Source organism: Nansenia antarctica, assembly GCF_963989245.1.
Source record: "Nansenia antarctica genome assembly, chromosome: 5".
NCBI classification, from domain to species: Eukaryota; Metazoa; Chordata; class Actinopteri; order Argentiniformes; family Microstomatidae; genus Nansenia; species Nansenia antarctica.
This window is the reverse complement of record NC_137690.1, coordinates 53,122,936-53,142,035: the sequence shown is the minus strand read 5'-3', so window position 1 is coordinate 53,142,035 and position 19,100 is coordinate 53,122,936. Positions and strand designations below refer to the sequence as shown.

At 42.9% G+C, this 19,100-nt stretch overlaps 1 protein-coding gene across 1 annotated transcript; it reads left to right on the top strand.

The window, feature by feature from the left end:
• On the top strand, positions 1-17,587 carry rprd2a (regulation of nuclear pre-mRNA domain containing 2a; the record flags this gene model as incomplete). The annotated part of the gene is made up of 11 exons (XM_080531725.1): positions 1-193; positions 4,711-4,840; positions 5,567-5,721; positions 6,171-6,223; positions 6,446-6,572; positions 6,791-6,966; positions 7,297-7,654; positions 8,323-8,550; positions 9,672-9,866; positions 10,332-12,608; positions 16,734-17,587. The coding sequence occupies 10 exons, from the start codon at positions 1-3 to the stop codon at positions 12,227-12,229; spliced, it is 3,513 nt and encodes a 1,170-aa protein (XP_080387851.1). The 3' UTR covers positions 12,230-12,608; positions 16,734-17,587.
• Positions 17,588-19,100: the final 1,513 nt, after the last annotated feature.

The window sequence follows — 19,100 nt, the reverse complement described above, 5'->3', positions numbered from 1 at the left end:
ATGGCTGCTGGAACTGGTGCGTCAAGTGGGAACAGTCGTGGCTCTTCTACCGCCCTGGAGTCCTCTCTGGACCGACGGTTTCAAGCATTGTCGAACACAATGGAATCAATCCAAGGACTGTCAATCTGGTGCATCGAGAACAAGAAATACCACAGCCTGGTCGTGAAGTACTGGACGAAATGGTTGAGGAAATGTGAGTTGCTATGCTAAGCTAGCTAAGTGATGGTAGTATAGCTGCAGGCAGGCTTGTTTATTAGCTATGTCAATGCTGTAGCTAGCTAGCTAGCCTAGCTGGGGAACTTCTCTTGTCAGCTCCAGATGGCATTTTTTGATACCAGTCAAATCTGTAGCTGTTACATACAAGGTCACGTGACGTAACTCAAATGCCCCCAGTCACTTTATTAAACGTGCAACAAGCATTTGCTATGGCTACAACAACAACGGTGCTAGGTAGCTAGTAGCTTCCTTTGGCTAGCTAGAAAGTTGAGGTTTGAAAGAGTAGAGGCAAGCTATGAATATGATATGATATAGCTGATAATGAAAATGATAACTGCCACACCGTCATCTGTGTGTGGAGCTGGGGACTACAAGTCTCTGTGTCTTGTGAACTCACTAACTCTGTGTCTAAATGTGCTCAGACGTCTCGTTTACGTTCTGCAGTTCCAAGCTTTGAAGGGAGGGAGGGAAGGATCCACTTTGGATCTCATTAGCCTTGTTTGTGTACTGTTACATGGTCATGTGTGTTACAGTCACAGCTGTCAGTCTTTACTACTTTAGTGAGGTGCAGAAGACTTTGCAGTGAATTGCAGAAGTGGGCAGATTCGCCCACCATTTGACATTTGTTGCTTGGGGGGGTTTCAGTAGTTTTTGCTGAAGAGAAAAGATATGGCCAATAATGTGTAACCAACGTTAGGACATTCTGCGTAGTGTAGAACTGTAGAAGTTTGTGATTCTGCAAGTTGACAATGTGCTGTGCAAAAGCTCTCAAATCTCGGCCTCTAGTGAGTTCATTGGGCATGGGGGAAACTCTACTTAACTGTGTTTGATCAGATCTTGCTATGGCAGTGCTGGTCAAGAGAGCAATGCCTACAGGCCTGATTTCATCACTGTATTGATCAGTTCTCCTGGATGGAACACTGTCTCTGTGCTCTCCTATCTTCTGCTGTGTTTTGAGTGTGACAAGATATTTTTTGGCAGTTTTACAATATTGATGATCCGAGTGTGTGTACCTCTGTGCATTGGCTTGGTGTTTCAAATACCCTCTGATACTTTTAGGACTGCAACTAAACTAGGCTATTTGTGTAGTAGTTGTGAGTATTCTGTTGAATAATTGAATATGATATAGAATCATGACTTTCAACTAGTTAACATTTGACCAGAATCTCACTAAAGAGGCTCAGTTGGTTGGCACACACACACTAAACACACATTATAAATATGACTATTTCTAAAGCATTAGAAGCATTAGTCTATTCTTCTCTATCTTGAATACTTAACATTATTGTCACATGCTCAATTACGGGTGTTGTAATATGATATTGTTACCCTAAAGCACTGAGATGATTTGTTGTGCACACCAACTAGCCTAATCAACTAGCCTAATCAATTCGAATAACAGTTGCAGCAGCCCTTAGATGACTATTGTCAATTGTTTTGCAGTATATACTGTGCTATACAGAATATCGTGAATGAACGGAACTATACATGTTGCTGAATTACACTATGCAGGTTCAGTCTTGATACAGGTATGTCTCTGAATTAGAGATTGTCAGTGAGTGGTTTACAGTAGGAGGTGGGTTGGGCTGATGTGGCTCTCTTTTTGGACAAAGAATGGCTTGTGAATATTCAGTCAAATAGTCTTTGTTGGTGAAGAGTATTTTTTATCCTGAACCATAGGCTATATACAAAAAAATGTATGCACTCACTGCAATGTAGGCTAAGTCGCTTTGGATATAAGCGTCAGCTAAATGGCATATATTAGGCTATATTATATTAGTAAAGAAAAAGCCTGAACAGTGATGGGTGGTTTGCTGAAAGGTACAGCTGTTGGCCTGTTAATTTACCTGAAGTGCCATGCAAAAGTCCGGAAATTTGCTATTCAAATATATTGTTTAAGGGTCCAGGCAGGTGCCCCTTCTCTTGCATGATGTGTGCTAATGGACAGGTTGTCTTTGAGAGCTGTGTTGAGGCTAGGCCATCTTGGTTTGTTGTGGTCAAGGTGAAAAATAATTGGCTCTGATCGTGAGTCATGCTTGACATTAAGGTGCCCTATACCTGTCTTATACTTGTGTAGTCACTAACTGTCATTATTCTACAAAAACATTTTTGTTAAAATGCACATAATACATACTTAACTGCATAATATCAGTTTTTGTTATTATAATTATTAGAGTGTGCTGTATGTTATTACAAGTGGAATAAGGATACATTTACATTTTTGGCATTTAGCAGACGCCTTTATCCAAAGCAACTTACATTTGTAAAGTAGCCTAAGCGAATCATCTATCCATCAGTCCTCACAAGAAAAGTAGCTCATCTCTGCTCGGGCCAGCGGCCATTGGCAGTCATAATGCTAGAAGAAGGAAGAATTATTATAATTGAATTTTTAAAATAATGTATATATTTTTTAATTATTATTATTATTCTAATCTTCTAATATATTCTATAGAACACTAAAATTCAACAAAAGATAGAAAAGATTTTGACAAACCACTGAAGTGGCTCAGGTATTCACACACACCATAACAATGATATGTTGAGATATTCTGGCAGGATAAAGAGAGCGAAAAAAAGAGGATAAAGAAACATATTCTTCTCAGTATCACTGTAACACTTAGTAATATAAATATCACTGTAAGCTAATACTCAATGTCATCACTTAAAATGCATGTCATGCTCAATTTTGGGTGTTGGAACATGATAATGGTATCCTAACACGCTGAGATTGTCCTCTCTCCAACAGTGGCTGTTGTTAAATATATTTCGGAGTGCATCTGACAGATTATGATAAGGTACGCCAAAAATTTAGTCAATTATAATAGTCAATTTCATTTATTTTAATAATCTTTGCAGCCCTTTTATTGGGCTGTCAGTGTAATCCCTTGACATCCAGCAGCAGAAACTGATGTAGGCCTGAGGCCCACATGCTATGCCATATAGGCTTAAGTGGTCCTTTGAAAACGTGTCTTTGTTTTTACTTGCTGGGGAGTCGTGTATTTATGTATTGGAAGCTAAATGTTCTCTTTCATGTTGCATGTTGAAATAGATTAGGGCCTACTACCATTTTTTGGGGAATCAGGGCTGACCTGGTTTTTGCTAATCATCTTGTGGACTGTTTGAATATGTGACAGCAGCTGTCGCCAACCAATCAAAGTCGCCAACCAATCAAAAAATATATATATTCAGAAAATGTTAAATACATTTCAAGGTTGTTAAAAATCAATGAGCCAAAACAAGTCAAAACATTGCAATGCAATGGATTCTGTGAGTAATCCCCACTACTCTACACTAATTAGGTAGTAGTGGGGATTACTCATAGAATCCATTGCATTGCAATATTTTTTACTTGACTAGCGAGTGTGTCATTGATTTTCAACAACATTGAAATTTATTTCCATTTTTCTGAATACAAATCTGAACGGTCCGTCGGTTGCGAAATTGTTCCCGGTTTCACAAGCTGCTGTCACATATGTGCTTGTTTGTTTGATTAAGAGAGGGAGAATAAACATGGTTTTTGCCTTATGTTGTTATTGTTAAATATTCAGGTTCGTTAAAGGCTTTTTCACATGTCAGTGTTGTGTCTTGGAGCTGTTTTCATTTTCTGCCCAGGCTTGGAGCATACTTAGCCTTGGACAAAGCTTTGTCTTACTCCTTTGAAACAGGAATGGAATGGCCTCAGCTGCCAAAGGCTATCTGGCACCTGGCCGTTATGTTTCAAGGATAACATTAGTGCTTAGCATACAGACAACTCAAAACATGACGTGTCAGTGTCTGTTAGTTAGTACGAAACAAAGTAAAGGTCAGTTAGCCTAAAGCAGGTGAGGTGAGAACACTGGTATGGTATGGTTCCTGCAGGTCTAATATTGTAGTAATGACAGTATTATTGATTTGACATCAGCGCCCTGTTTGTTCACGCTACATCTTAACTATCCCTACTAAAGACCTCTTCATCTCCACTACCTCCGTGTACAGTTTCTCTACTGTAGGCATAAAACAAAACAAAAAAAAGAGTAGATTTTCCTTCTTCTAGCATTGTAACTGCCAATGGCCCCTGGCACTAGCATAGATTACTTTGTCTTATTCTGACTGATGGATAGATGATTCACTTACTTAGACAAATGTATTTGTTGTAAGTCGCTTTGGATAAAGGCGTCTGCTAAATGCCAAAAATGTAAATATAGAACTGGACACATGAAATAAACAAGCCATTTGGTATTTTTGCATATATTTTCTTTTTCAACACAACTACAGAGTGTATAATTTCTTGAACAATATTTCTACTAGGGGCGTCTTGGATGGATTGTCCACTATCCCATTTGCAAAGGATGTGTAGCATAAGATAATTTATATTATATGTATTTATATATGTATTTATATGTCATTAGTAGGGTACTGCTGTTCAGTTTGTAAACTACCCAACCACTGTGATGTTCAGATTACCCCCTCTTCAATGTTTTCCCTCCTGCTGTTTTATTTTTCCTCTCCTGCTAGCTGATTCTTCTCACCGGCTCAACTTGTTGTACCTGGCCAACGATGTCATCCAGAACTGTAAGAGGAAGAATGCTTTGGTGTACCGTACAGCCTTCGCTGGGGTCCTCCCCGAGGCCTTCCAGCTGCTCAAGTGAGTGAACTATAATATATAAATATAATAGATATAGAAATATATTTGTGTTTAATATAATATGTGATATATGCCATATAGCTGACTCTTTTATCCAAAGCGACTGACATTGCCGTGAGTCCATACATTTGTCAGTATATATGTTCTCAGCGGGACTCGAACCCACAACCTAAGCGTTAGCACCATGCTCTACCAACAGAGCCACAGAGGACCACTATGTGTTTGTATACATTTCCATTCCAAATATATTAGGAACTTGAGGTGTACATAAACAAGCTTCGCTTAGCTTAGCATTGCATTGGTTCCAGTCTGCCTTAAAAGCTTAATCAAGTGCATCTCAAATGTGACACGGTCTGGTCAATTGCTCCGCAAGTCGGTTAATGTTAATGTTCAGACTTTTATTTCTAAAAATGTAAACACATTTCAGCGTTCTTGAAAATCAATGACGCACTCATTAATGAACCGACACAGCTTGTTTTGTGAGCCTGCTAACAATGTGAAGTAGTGTTATAGTTAACTAGGTAGCAGTGGGGATTACTCACTGAATCCATTGCATTGCAGTATTTTTGCTTGACTAGCGTGTTTGTGTTGTGATTTTCAACAACGTTGAAATGTATTTCTGTGTTTCAAATTGAAATTTAAAAAAGTCAGAACATTTTGAATGGTTTCTGACCTGCGGCCCAAATGACCAGGCGTGTCACAAATGTCTCTCTCTGTCTGCTGCAGTAATGTGGAGGACCCGAAGGTAGTGAGGTCAGTGGAGAGGATCCTGACCATCTGGGAAGAGAGGGGTGTGTACACGCAGGAGCTTATAGCTGAGTTGAGGGCCAGTCGGGTCAAAGAAGAGTCTCCTCCTTCTGCTGCTGCTGAAGAGCTTAATAGTAAGTGCAACAGAACCTACATCATTACATTTACATTCACATTTTCAGCATTTAGCAGACGCCTTTATCCAAAGCGACTTACAGCAGATACATTTGTTTAAGTAAGTGAATCCTCTATCCATCATTCATCGCAAGAAAAAGTAACCGATGCTCGGGCCAGGGGCTGGAGGAAGGAAGAATAATACATTTTTATTATTATTATTTACAGTAGAGAATCTGTACAGGAGGGTAGAGGGGATGAAGAGGTCTCATGAGGTTTAGGTGGAACCTCTGTCTCCACACTGTGTAGACTAAGTTGTAATAGTGTCACACTTTAATGTTTAATGTAATCTGTGTGAAATGCTATGTTGACAATGCATGGTTTTTACATGTTGTATTTCACACATTCTTTGTGTTGAAATGTGAACTTTCTGATGTGTATTTGGTGTACTTGTTATATATCATTCCAGATACAGTCAACTCCAATGCTGCTCTCAAGTCCAAGATTGTCGCTGAGTTTGTGGTAGGTGTACACCACCAACTGTTGAACCGTTTTCCTTGTTTCTATAGACCTCAGCTGTGTTTATATTCTGTGAACAATAACTCCATAAATCACCCTGAGAACTGTTACAATAACTCCAAGTAAATGAAAAGCTGATGAAAGAACTAGTATCATAAGCTGAACCCCAAGTTACTGTTGGTTGTTGTGTCTTAATTGTGTGTTTCTGTGTTATGTTTCCTACAGCCCCAGGCCTTCGTCGAGCACCTCTCCAGATACAAGAGCTCTGTGGAGGAGGTGGAGATGAAGGAGAAGCAGCTGGCTGCCATGAGGGTGGACGTCTGCAGCACTGAGGCTCTCAAGAAACTGAAAGGTGCACATAGAAAAGCAGCTCACACATACACATGTCTGAATTTCCTGCCATGTTGTAAATGGACATTGGCTCAGTAACTTAAACAAATAAAGGTGCGTCTCGTTGGCAAGAAAGAAAAAAACAAAACATTATCCCTATTATGAAGCAAGGATTGTTTCACAACTCTCCCTCCCTCTCTCTCTCTCCCCCTCCCCCCTCATCAATGTACCCCTTTACAGATAAGGCTGGAGGAAAGAAGTTCTCTAAAGATTTTGAGGATGGCAGTACTAAGCTCCAGGAGTTCGTCAGCTTCTTGGACCGACAGTCCAAAGGAGGGCCCCCTCTATTGGACGCTCTGGGAAATGCAGACATTTTCTACGAGATGCAGTATAAGGAGGTCAAGATCGTTGCCACCGTGAGTTGTACTCAAACTTCCAATTTCATATTGCCCTATTAAAACAGTTCTAAATACAGGTCAGTTTGTTCACTTCACATACACATTTTCATGGGCATGAAGGCCCCCCCCCAAAGACCTGTGCTGAACCTTGATGATGATGATGATGATGATGATGATGATGATGATGATGATGCTTCATAGCTTAAACCCCATTCCATTGCTGCTTGCAGCTGTATTTCATACTGTGTCTATTCGAGTCAAGTCAGTTAAGTAGAGATTCTGATTTGTGCAATGCTTGTCAGTCAGAGTGTTCTAATAAAATAATAATATTCTGATATTCACATCAAGGCCTACAAGACGTTTGCCAACCGGGTGTTGCACCTCAAGCGTAAGCTGGACACCCTGAAGTCCACGTTACCGGACCTGGACGATTCGCCCATTCCCTCCCCCTCCGCTGATGCCCCTTCCCCCTCGGGCTCTGAGTCCCCCTTCCGGGGTCTGGAGGCCCACCTGGACGTTGACCCCGACCTTGATGGCCAGGCCATGGATGACGAGGCAGATATCACCCTGGGGGAAGCACCAAGCCCCCTGTCCTCTCCTGGAGGGTCCCCCAAACAGGGCTTCACAGTCGGGGATAAAGACAACCGCGATGTGGAGGACATGGAGCTCTCAGAGGAGGAGGAGGAGGAAAGTGTCAGCATAATAGGTGAGGGGTGTTATTATTATTATTGTTATTATTATTATTATTATTGCTAGGGATGCTCCGATCTGGATTTTTGGGGCCGATACCGATCACCGATTTTTTTCCTCAAGATCAACCGATACCGATACCGATTTTTTTAAAAATACATAACTGTAGGCCTACTGACTGGATAGCCTACATATTTTTTGCTTTTTAGACAAAAGTTTTGATCCATTAGGCACCAAGCAAACGCAGACCCATTTTTATGGCATAGTAAAGGTCTGGCCTATCACCCAGTTAGGGCCTGAAGCCCAAGTCAGTCGATATGGCTGTATAAAAGACATCATAAACGTGGTCATGGTTTACATACTGTTACGTCCTCCTATGTTTTCTGTTCAGTTATCTGTCTTCCCCAGGGGAAAAAAAAATAAAATATGTTTTTGCGATCGGCCATTTTTGCCGATCACCGATCGAGTCATTTGGAGTGAAATCGGCCGATTTAAATCGGTGGCCGATAAATCGGAGCATCCCTAATTATTGTTATTATATTAGGGTTAGGGAATGTGATGGGGTGATGATGTTAGGGGTCTGTTCAGGTGCTAATAAGGCCCTTGAGTATTGCAAAGACACTGTTTTCATTAACACACAGTTATAGTATGTGTCATTGAATATTTCCTGTTTTCCATTTCCAGTTCAGGAGCACGTTGCCAGCCCTGCCCCCACAGTGCTGCCCAATCCGGTCCCTGTTGTCACGCAGACGCCAGTGGCCACAACAGAGGTGACGTCCATCAAACAGGCCACGCCGTCAACGCCCGCAAACTCAGGAACCAACCCATCATGCTCAGGCAACCTGGCCCATGTAGACCTGGATAAAATTAGCTCTATCCTCAGCAGCATCACCTCTGTCATGAAGAACACAGGTGAGGAGGTTCAGCTTATTGTGACTTAATAGTTAACATAAAGGCACTGCTAACCTCTATTACATATTTGAATCAGTTATTGTGATGTCATAGGTCTCACATTGTATCTCTAGCCACTGTTACATCCTCATAGCATCCTGTTAATTGTGACATAGAAATAACATTCTCTTGCTTGCTGTTACATCATATAAACAACCAATCATAATACCTCACGATGTGACCTTGATTGTGATGCCCGCCGTTGATTGTGAACTAGGCTCCTTTAAGCTTATACCGGTTTATTTCTGTCATTAATAATAATAATAATAACGTTTATTTGTATAGCACTTTTCCTGCAAACGTTGCAGCTCAAAGTGCTTTAATCATTATATAATCATCATTTAACTATTTAGTCATTTAAAGGTTTTTAGTCTTGACTTTATATATTTGCTGAGGTTGCATCTCTAATGTAGACTGGCAGTACATTCCACAATTTGGGTGCATAAAATGAGAATGCAGCCTCACCAGATCTCTTCTTTTGTACATGTGGTACACAGAATGATTTAATAAACATTGTCTAAATTAAACTTGCACACAAGCAACACAAGGCATGATCAATAACTCTTGTATGAGGAGTGGAGGTGGTCATTAATGTTTGATATCAAATTTGTTTATATATATTTATGTATTTTTTATATTATACAATATACCAGTCATATTCTGGAATCTGTCTGAATGTTAAAGTTCCATAAGTATAAGCAAAATGAAGTAACCGTTTGTAAATAAATAGTAGCATTTTTTTCCTCCTTACGCACAAAACACGTACCGAAACCGAACCGAAACCGTGACCCAAAAGCCGAGGTTCATACCTAACCGTGGGTCAACTGAACCGTTGCACCCCTAGTGGTCAATCTGACTGTTGGGCTGGTAACGATGGTCAGAGATAAAAACTACTTGCAGTAGTTTGATTCATGTTGAAAGCCCAAGCCTACCGTCTATGAATTTGAGAGTGCTTACAATTCCAGCCCCATCCCTCAACTGTTCATTAAACAATATGGGAGGGGGGGGGGGGACTGCTTTTGTTGTTGTTTGAATCCCAGATTGCCTCTTTTTTAAATGAAGCCGGACTCTGTCTCCCCCAGGAGTGTCTCCAGGGACCTCTTCCTCTCCAGCCCCAGCCTCCTCCTTCGACTACACACTGAAGACCACCCCCCCTGCCCCAGTGACCCCCCAGGTGGCCAGCCCACTGGCCAACATCCTGTCTAAAGTGGACGTGATTCCTGAGGAGATCCTCAGTGCCCTGTCCAACACTCAGGGCCAGGCCAGCGGTCTGCAGGGTGAGAACATTTTAAATAATTTTTAGAGGAGCACATTTTCTACATACGGTTTAGAGGCTTGGAAGATGTGGACAGACGCAAATGCACCAAGGACAGCAAATGTTGTTTATTAATAGAGAGATCCAACTCTTATATATCGCTCTTCTTTTTTTTTTTTGTTTAAGTAATTTTTTTCTGAGTGGGGCAGTCCCACTCATATTTTTCATTTTATTGACAGATACAGTAGAGATTTAGACAGGAAGGATGGGTGAGAGAGAGAGGAGGGATGACATGCAGGATATGTCCCCGGCCGGAATCGAACCGGGGACCCTGCGGTTACATGGTCAACGCTTAACCTACGTCACCTAAGCGCCCCCCGTTATTCTTTTATCATCCGCTACTGACAGAATTATTCAGGTTTTTTAATATTTGTCTTTCTTTGATCTCTCTCTCTCTCTTTCTCTCTGTCTCTCTCTCTCCACTCAGGCCTCTCCTCCCTCCTTCACAGCCCGGCAGGAAGCGTCTCCTCAAGCTCGTCCAGTACAGGCAGGGTCCCTCCCCCAGCCTCCATCCCTGCAGCACCCTCCCGAGGCCTCCTTCTCTCCTCCACCACGCCCATGCCTTCACCACCGGTCTCCACAGTAGTGTCTAACACCGCCCCTCAGACAGCACCCGTCGCCACCCCGGCTACGACGGCCACACCCAGAGGCGTGAGGACTGAACAGCAGAAAGACCAAAAGACCTCCATCTCAACCCTGGAGTCCAAGATCCACAGCTTCCTCCAAGGGAACCCTGGTTTCAGCGCCTTCAACCTGGCCTTGGCCAGCGAGGCCCTCCAGGGAGGCAGCAGTGACCTCAGCCCGTTAGCAGGGGCAGACAACCTGGGGGGGACCCCGGTGCGGGACGAGGCCGAGACCGGAGGAGGCACCCCGACTCAGGACGAGATCATGGACAAGCCCGGCCCAGATCTGTTCCTGTCCAACCGAGCCCGGACCCCCTCCGGTGGGGGTACCAAACCAGCTGACGGGAGCCTGTCTCCTACCGCTTACCACAACGAGCCCTCCTGGCAAGACCCCAACAAACCCCATCACGCCCACACGCTCCAAGGGCCTCAGAACGGGCAAGAGTACCACCACCACCAGCTCCCCTACGGAGGGAAGGAGGGGGTGCACGCAGAGGCAGGGTTTGGACACCACCAGCACATCGCCACGCGGGTGTCAGGCCCACCCCAACACAGGGACGGGCCGCCGCCCAGTAACGCACAAGGCAACAGCAGCAGTGGGCCTGTGGCGGCGGGGGGGACCTCTGGAGGAGCTGAAGGAGGATGGTATGGTAATGCCTATCAAGTTGGACACACGCCTCATCTTCCCAGTAACCACAGCATGGCTGCTCCAGGGGGTGGTACTAACAGCACTGTCCCAGGACAGTACCCCGGCCAGGGACAGGAGCCCTACCAGGGGCAGGATCCCCAGACAAGGGCTAACAACTCCAGATTCTTCACCACCCCTCTGCCCCCCATTCCTCAGCTCCCGCCTCCACCAGTCCCTGGGCACCAGCACCCACCCCAGGACTTCCTGGTCCCGCCCTCTTCTGTGATGGTCGGTGGGGTGATGGTGTCCGTGGAGCCACCGTTACCAAACCCTGAGATGGAGGGGGACAGAGCGAGCGTCAGCGGCGACCATGTTGGGGAGGTCATGGTCCAAGACCACCAGCATAAGTCCATGCATCACGCTGACGACTTTCACCGCCACCCCGGTGACCTCCATCGTCATCCTGACGACCTCCTTCGTTACCACGACGACTTCCGTCGTCACCCAGACGACACGCGCCACCACCCTGACGACGACCTCCGCCGCTACCAAGACAACCTGCACCATCAACCCGACAACCTGCACCATCAACCCGACAACCTCCATCCCCTTGACGACCTCCGCAGGCATCCTGGCGACCTCCGTTGCTACCCTCAAGTTCTCCCTCCTCGTCACCCTGACGACCACTACCGTCACCCCGAAGACCTTCATCACCTGCCTATTGATGACCCCTACTACCGCTCTGGTAGAGAGCGTCTCACGCCCCCCCTCTCTCCCTCAGAGGACCCTTACTACCATGACTACCCCCACAGGCACCCCCTGCCCCCCCGCCCTGAGCTCAGACGGCCCCCGCCTCCCCGACCCCCCCAACGTCCTCCCCACCCTTCACATTACCCCCCTCACCCCAGGGGCCACCCCCGTGGACCCCCCCGTCCGCCGTTCCACGGCCCAGAACCAAGGCAGATGTTGAGGGGGAAGCGGCCAGGCCCTCCCTTTGGTGGACACCCAAGAGGAGGGGGACCAGGGGCACCGTTCTTCCCCCCGAAAAGACCACACTTACCTCCACGGTTCTGACTGAGTAACAGTGCATAGCATATGGATGTGTCAATGGATGTGACAATCACCTACTGTATGTGTCACACAGTATGAAAACGTCAAACGTCTCGGCCTGTCAATGTGCACGCGGGTACTGTAGAAGAACAGTGGACAGATGGATTTGGAAAGAGGTTAAATTTAAGTATAGTTTTAAAGCAAAAAGCGGAGTGGAGTAGGAGGGAGAGTGAAATGGAAGAGAACAGTTGGAGGACAAGGAAAAAGATTTGGACGACAGCAAGGCATGGAAGAAGAAAGGCCTGAGAGGAGGAGAGGAAATGGACAGATGGAATTGGAGGAGGAAGAATGAATGGCGTGGTGGACCAGATGGTTGGAGACCGGGGATGGAAGAAAATAAGAGGTGGCTATATAAATCAGTTTTTTTTTTTAGGTTTGTGTTCTAATTATTTGTTCAAAATATATATATATATAAAGCATTGCATTAATTAAACCTTTAATTAATCTCCCCCTCTGACGTAGCTCTGTGTGACTGTGTGTTTCCTGTGTGTATGGCTGTGTGTATGCATCTGCGTGAGTGAGCTGGTCTTAGACTACTGTTCATTATTTCAACTGTATTTTTAAATTTAGTTTAGTTTCGCAAAGACAGTGTCAGAGACATGTAGTTAATGCTATGTTCCGGTCATAATTCAATCAAAAAAGTTGAGGCTGATATCAAAGACCCTACCCAGAATGCAATAGGAATTGCATCGACTTCTCTTTCTGTTTACCCTACCTTTTAACATGCGTAGACTCAAAGAGAATGTACATAGATATTATTTTTTGCTACAGTATCCGTTTGTGTGTAGTTGGTGAAAACCGAAGCTAAATGTTCTGACTTTGAATGTTTCAATTTGTAAAAAGCGAGGCTTTGCTCACTTGTACATAGAGTAGTGTAAAGAAGAGAACCCTTCGCTGCCTGGCGGCGGTGTCGTCTCATCTCCTCTCATTTCTTAGAGGAGGGTGACAGCAGCATAGCTAAGGAGAGATTAGAAACATCAACTTTAAACCGATGCAGAAGAAGAAGTACCTTTTGCAGGGGATGAAGAAAGACGGGACTCTCCACCAATGTTTTACATGTAATGACTTGAATAAAGACCTTAGTTTGAAAACCTACAGTGGGAGCTCACTTTCTTTCTCAGCCTTGGGAAGTGTGTCTCTCTGTGTCTTGTTGTTTGTCTGCTTCCTCTACCACCACGGCCTTGAAAACAAATTGCTTTTTCAATTGATTGTCGCACAAGGAAAGGATCACATTTTTGTGTTATACTGCAGAAACTCACTGTCTGCAGTTGATTGAATAGGCTCACATATCACGACCACGATAGATGTTCTTGACGTAATCACGCCCTCCTATCCATGAACTTTATAACAAAAATGATAACAACTTAGTTAAAGTGTACTGCTGTACCTAAGAAAGTGAGTCAGAGACTACCATCCGTTGCTATGAAACGACACGTATATAATGTTGAACAATATGACTGAGCTGTTCCTCAGTGCACATGAGCCTTTTGCTAGTGTGTATATGCCAGTTTGTATGAGTGTAATTAGTCAAAAAAGGTTGTTTCTCATGGGTCAGCCATAGAATATTTACTCCTTATGGTGCAACATTCAGCAGTATAAAGATTTCTAAGACCATTATGATGTGTCATTTCAATAAACGTCACACTGATGATGTTGCTATTCATCGATTTTGTCTTCCATTAGTTTTCAATCACTATTCTCAAAAGTGTCTAAAATTTTAATCCGGGGGTGCTGTTTGATGGCCCACAAATCTTGCAATCAAGATCAAATAATTTGTTCAATTGACAGTATTTAGACCAGTGTTTCTAAACTCTTACTCAGTAGAATGCTGCTGAATTGGATCTACATTAATTCAATAGGTCGTCATAGTTTTTTATATTTTGATGAGAATTTGAGTTTTATCACAAAAATCGAGCCCTGTAGGCTACGTCACTCAAATATGTAGTAAAAGGTGAACAACCGCACCAGCCCCAGCTGTACCTACAATATAGGGAACTGCATGATGGCACGTGGTGGGGTTAACAACAATAAGACCGCAAAGACCTTTTTTAGTGTAATAAGTCTGAAAGTTGACTATTCCACTCTTGGCGTGGTTATTGTCATGCTACATGCTAAATCTGCTCTTTAAAACGGTCCACTTCCACTTCAGTCAGTTATCAGATGAGGACTAGATGACTGCTTTTCAACAGTGACTCTCAGGCCCTGTTTTGAATACTTCAGAAATGCCTCTTTCTTCCCCTCTTGACGGAATTCACTGATGTAGAATGGTTGGATCGGTCAAAGGCAGCTTTCCACAGCGTTGATTTCATTAGTCATGTTAGATCAGACAGTGATTTCTTGAAGGAAGGGAGGAACGAGGAAGAAAAGAAAAAAATACTTTAAGAGTATTCAAACAGGGCCTCAAACTTTCATTGTCAGGGACTGGCTAGCTTTGAAAGACGACCATAGCTGGGCCCTGACACTAAGTTTGTAAACCAAGCATTCTGCTGACAAACCATCTGGACCGCAGTGCCACTTTATGTGCATACTAGTCCCTCATACATAGTTTACAAGTACACAACCTATCAACGGCAACTTTGTTAACATGCAACAGTTCTAGGGTCAGGTTGAGTGGATAGTTGCACAGTTTGTTGATTAGTTAATTGAACATCTATAAATCATGTAGGAGGACTATTCAAATAGTGTGACCTAAACTTACACTGACCTCTACCTGATAATAGACTGAATGTCAATATTGTATCATTAGTTAGAATTCCAGATGGATTGCATCATTATTGGATGGCTGTTAAATCAATTCAAAAGTTAGTGTATATAAAAACAGGATAAAATAGCATTTCCAGCCTTCTTTCAATAATGAATAGTTAGTAATGGAAATTCAAAATACTAGGATTAGCCTGTAAAAGATGCCCTTTGGTCAAGGGTTTAACTGCCAGTGATTAATGGAGAAACAATACTCATACACACCATTAGGCCTATGTGGAAATACTTCATTTCATTTCAATTAAACTTTCACTCTGGACAAATAGTAGGGCCTAAATTCCTGCATCCCTATGCATTATCAAGAAAATAACCTATAGTAAAAAAAACGTTTTTTATATAACATTAATTGAATAGGCCTCCTCTATTTTCACTCTGCAGAGACTTGCTGTGTGGGTTTTCTGCATTACTTATTTGATTGAATTCCAGCCTTACTCTTGGCCTTTGAACTCTACTCTAGAATTTACTGTAAATTCTGCCCCTATCTTCACCCCATAGTTCAGATTAGGCCTACTATTGGTAGAACTATACGATTTTTAAAAACATGAATAAAACTAACTCTTTTGAAAAAGTAGTCTAACCTATGGAGAGTTTGTGTTAAGGAGCTTATATTAATACATTTAGGCTATATATATTTTTCAGTAGAGGATAAACAAATTTAAGTGCTTGCAATCAATATCAAAACTATTGTTTAGAATGCAGCCAATGTAATCCCATCACATAATTTCCTTGCGAGTCTCCTAACATAAACCCTAACCCTAATACTCTCATGGTTAGTCACTAAAAACCACAGCAGTCACAAGTGTTCAGTTCTCCTAATAGCCTACATTGGGATTTAAAGTCAAGGGAAGTCGTATGTAGTATAAAATGGTCAAAACCTATTGGGGAATATTAGTTTCAATAGGCTATGTTCAGTATTCAGCGCCAGATGTCACTAAATACTCATCAGGATTATATTACAGTGAGGATTGAATCGAAACGACATAGCCTACCACTGTAGTGGAGAAAAAAAAATAACGTCCGTGTGACGTTGTGACGTTGTTTTGAAACGCTTACAATGTTTATTGGGAAAACAAAAGTCACCTGTTGTACAGGTCATAGCGCGCCTCGTGTGATGTGGATACTTTGTATCACATGGGAATAGTCTGCGGTTTGTGTACAATCCTGCAATTTACCCCCGCCCACCTCAAGATGACCGTGTTGTGATTTGAAGGTCGCGACGAATGTTTTAGGTTGTGTCCAATCAGTGGACGGCACCGTGCAGCAAACACATAGTCGTCTTCCCCATCGTCAACCCGTTTTCCTGATGCGGGTGAACTAGAAGGGGGTGGCAGACAAACAAACAGAACGGTGATGACGCACAGACGGCGGGGGAATTAAATAGGATCCGATCTAAAAATAGAGAGACCGTCCAAACGTCGAATACTGTAGAATAAATGCCTGTGCTATTTAACTGACCAACATATAGTTTTTTTCAAGATGATTCCCTAATGATGTGTGCTAACTTTGTGCCATAGGCCTATAGCTGTCATGTTTGACAGACTACTTGCAGGATTATGAACTAGGCTACAGCTATTGACTGTTATTGACTTTTACTTGCTGAACTAATCAATTGTCTCGCTTTATCTCGTCCTCATTCTCTCCCCTCTATTTCCTTCCCTCCATCCCTCCACCCCCACCCCCTCATCCTTACCCCTTCCTGCGTCACCAGTAGGCTGCCCTGGATGTGTGCTGCTGTGTCATACCTGGGTGAGAGACCAGAGGACCAGTGCAAGGATGTTGTTGACTGAGCTTCATAATACCATAAGGTAGAAAACCAAATATGTTACTGCCCCTTCAGCTTCCATTGACCATGGTAACATTAGGTCTTAAGTCGACACTAACATTGTATTACAGGCCTGGATTATCCTATAATGTAGTTCATATATCATCTTCAAGTGGTTTCACCTTCTTTCTTTCAAGGGAAGGTACTCTTCTACAATAGCATGATTATTAGCCTACCATATCATACAGATTTAAATGTTTACATTTTAACCATTTAGCAGACGCTTTTATCCAAAGTGACTTACAATTGGAGATTACTGGGGCAGTCTCCCTGGAGTAATTTAGGGTTAAGTGCCTTACTCAAGGGCACACTAGTGGAGGTGGTCCCAGGTGGGATTTGAACTCATGACCTTCACTATCCACTCGGCCACCACGAATGTTGTCTCTGTCTCTGTCTCTCTCTCTGTCTCCCTCTCTGTCTCTCTGTGTCTCTCTCTGTCTGTGTGTGTCTGCCTGTGCATGTTTATGGGTGTGTGTCTGTTTGCCTGTGTGTGTGTGTCTGTTTGCCTGTGGTGTGTGTGTGTCTGTTTGCCTGTTTATGTGTTTGTGTGTGCATGTTTGCGTGTGTGAAGAGTGCAAGGGGTGAGCAGAGAGAGGCTGAAGGAAAATCCACTGCCACTTTAGTCAGGGACAGTAAGTACAGCCAGGACATGGCGCAGCCAACATGAGGACAGACTGGTTAATCTCTCTCTCTCTCTCTCTCTCTCTCTCTCTCTCTCTCTCTCTCTCTCTCTCTCTCTCTCTCTCTCTCTCTCTCTCTCTCTCTCTCTCTCTCTCTCTCTCTCTCTCCCCCCTCCCACCCCCCCTATTTATTCTATTTCACTCTCACACACATATACATCCGGAAAATATTTTTCCAAAAAATGTTTTTACTTTTACACAATAAATAATGTATTTGTTTCATAACAAACTATTGTTGTTTTATTATTGACCAATTACTTTGAATATTTTCTATAGGTTGCCCCTATACCTGTGCTGTAACACTGATTACAGACATGACATTAACGGTGTGGTTTGTTAAGTTGAGCTTTTTGTGTGTATTACAGAAGTGAAATATGAAACACAAACTTCTCAGCTTAATTTCTATGCAGTTATACATAAATCACAAATGTACTGAGTTTTTGCATGTTAATGTTGACAATTACAGTAACCAACGTACTGTAACAAGTCATGGCATATAGTCACATTCTGTAATTTTGAAATACATACAATTGTGATCCCCCCCCCCCCCCTCTGATCTACACAGCCTTCTTGAACACTTTCAAAGTGAAAGAGTATTCCTAAAAAAAATGAAATTAAAAACAGAAAAGACTTGTGTGAAAATGTATTATAATTGTTTTGCTGTATCACTACTTCATCATCGTTGCAAATACAGTTATTGATTGTAAATAGATTATTTTCCTTTAGGTTATATAGAGTGGAATGATGTCCCATTGACTGCTTTTCCCTCTTATCCATTCAACTTAGATGTTTTAAGTCGTTGGGGGGGGGGGGGGGGGGGGGGGGCAAATTAATGTATTTAAATTTCAGACTCTGAACAACAAAATATTGTCACTTCACCATTTGCTTTTCTGTTGTGAATTTAAATGCTCTATCTGAAAACCACTTATTTGTATTATGTGAAAATGTCCTGCTTAAGATAGGGCACAACTGATAGTAGTCTACTCTATAAGTCCTTTATCCGTGTGTGTGCGTTAGGATGGAAGGGTCGGGGGGAGATTTAGGAACGGATGGCAGATGGTAGCCTCGCCATTCAGGCAAATTAAGAAGTGATGTGAGCACAACGATGGAAGAAAAGGAGAACACACCATTGAATCTTTGAAAATTAGAAATCTGAAATTGACTCAGATTAGCTGGAAAGAGCTAACATCTGTTAGTCAGTGTGAGAACATGAATGTTGGTCATAGTCTCCTTCTGCACGTAGGCCTACAGTGATTTTACAGTCAAGTACTGTACCAGCTGCCAGTAGGCCGATGTGCGCAAGTCGACTGATAGGCTACAGTTGATGTTATCATGTGGGCCCTTTGTTTACATATATCCTTGTTGAGGGTAGAGTTATATACATGGTTGTGTGCACCAGTATTAACCTTTTTCATATGGTTGAATGTATCAAAATGTATAATTCTGTATGAAGAGGATAGACTACTGAGAAGACACGCATTTAGTCCGCCAACAGCCGCGTCTACCATTTCAGCACCGCGGCCAGCTCTCCTGCCAGCTCTACTGCGAGAACAAAAGACGAATTTGCATCCCT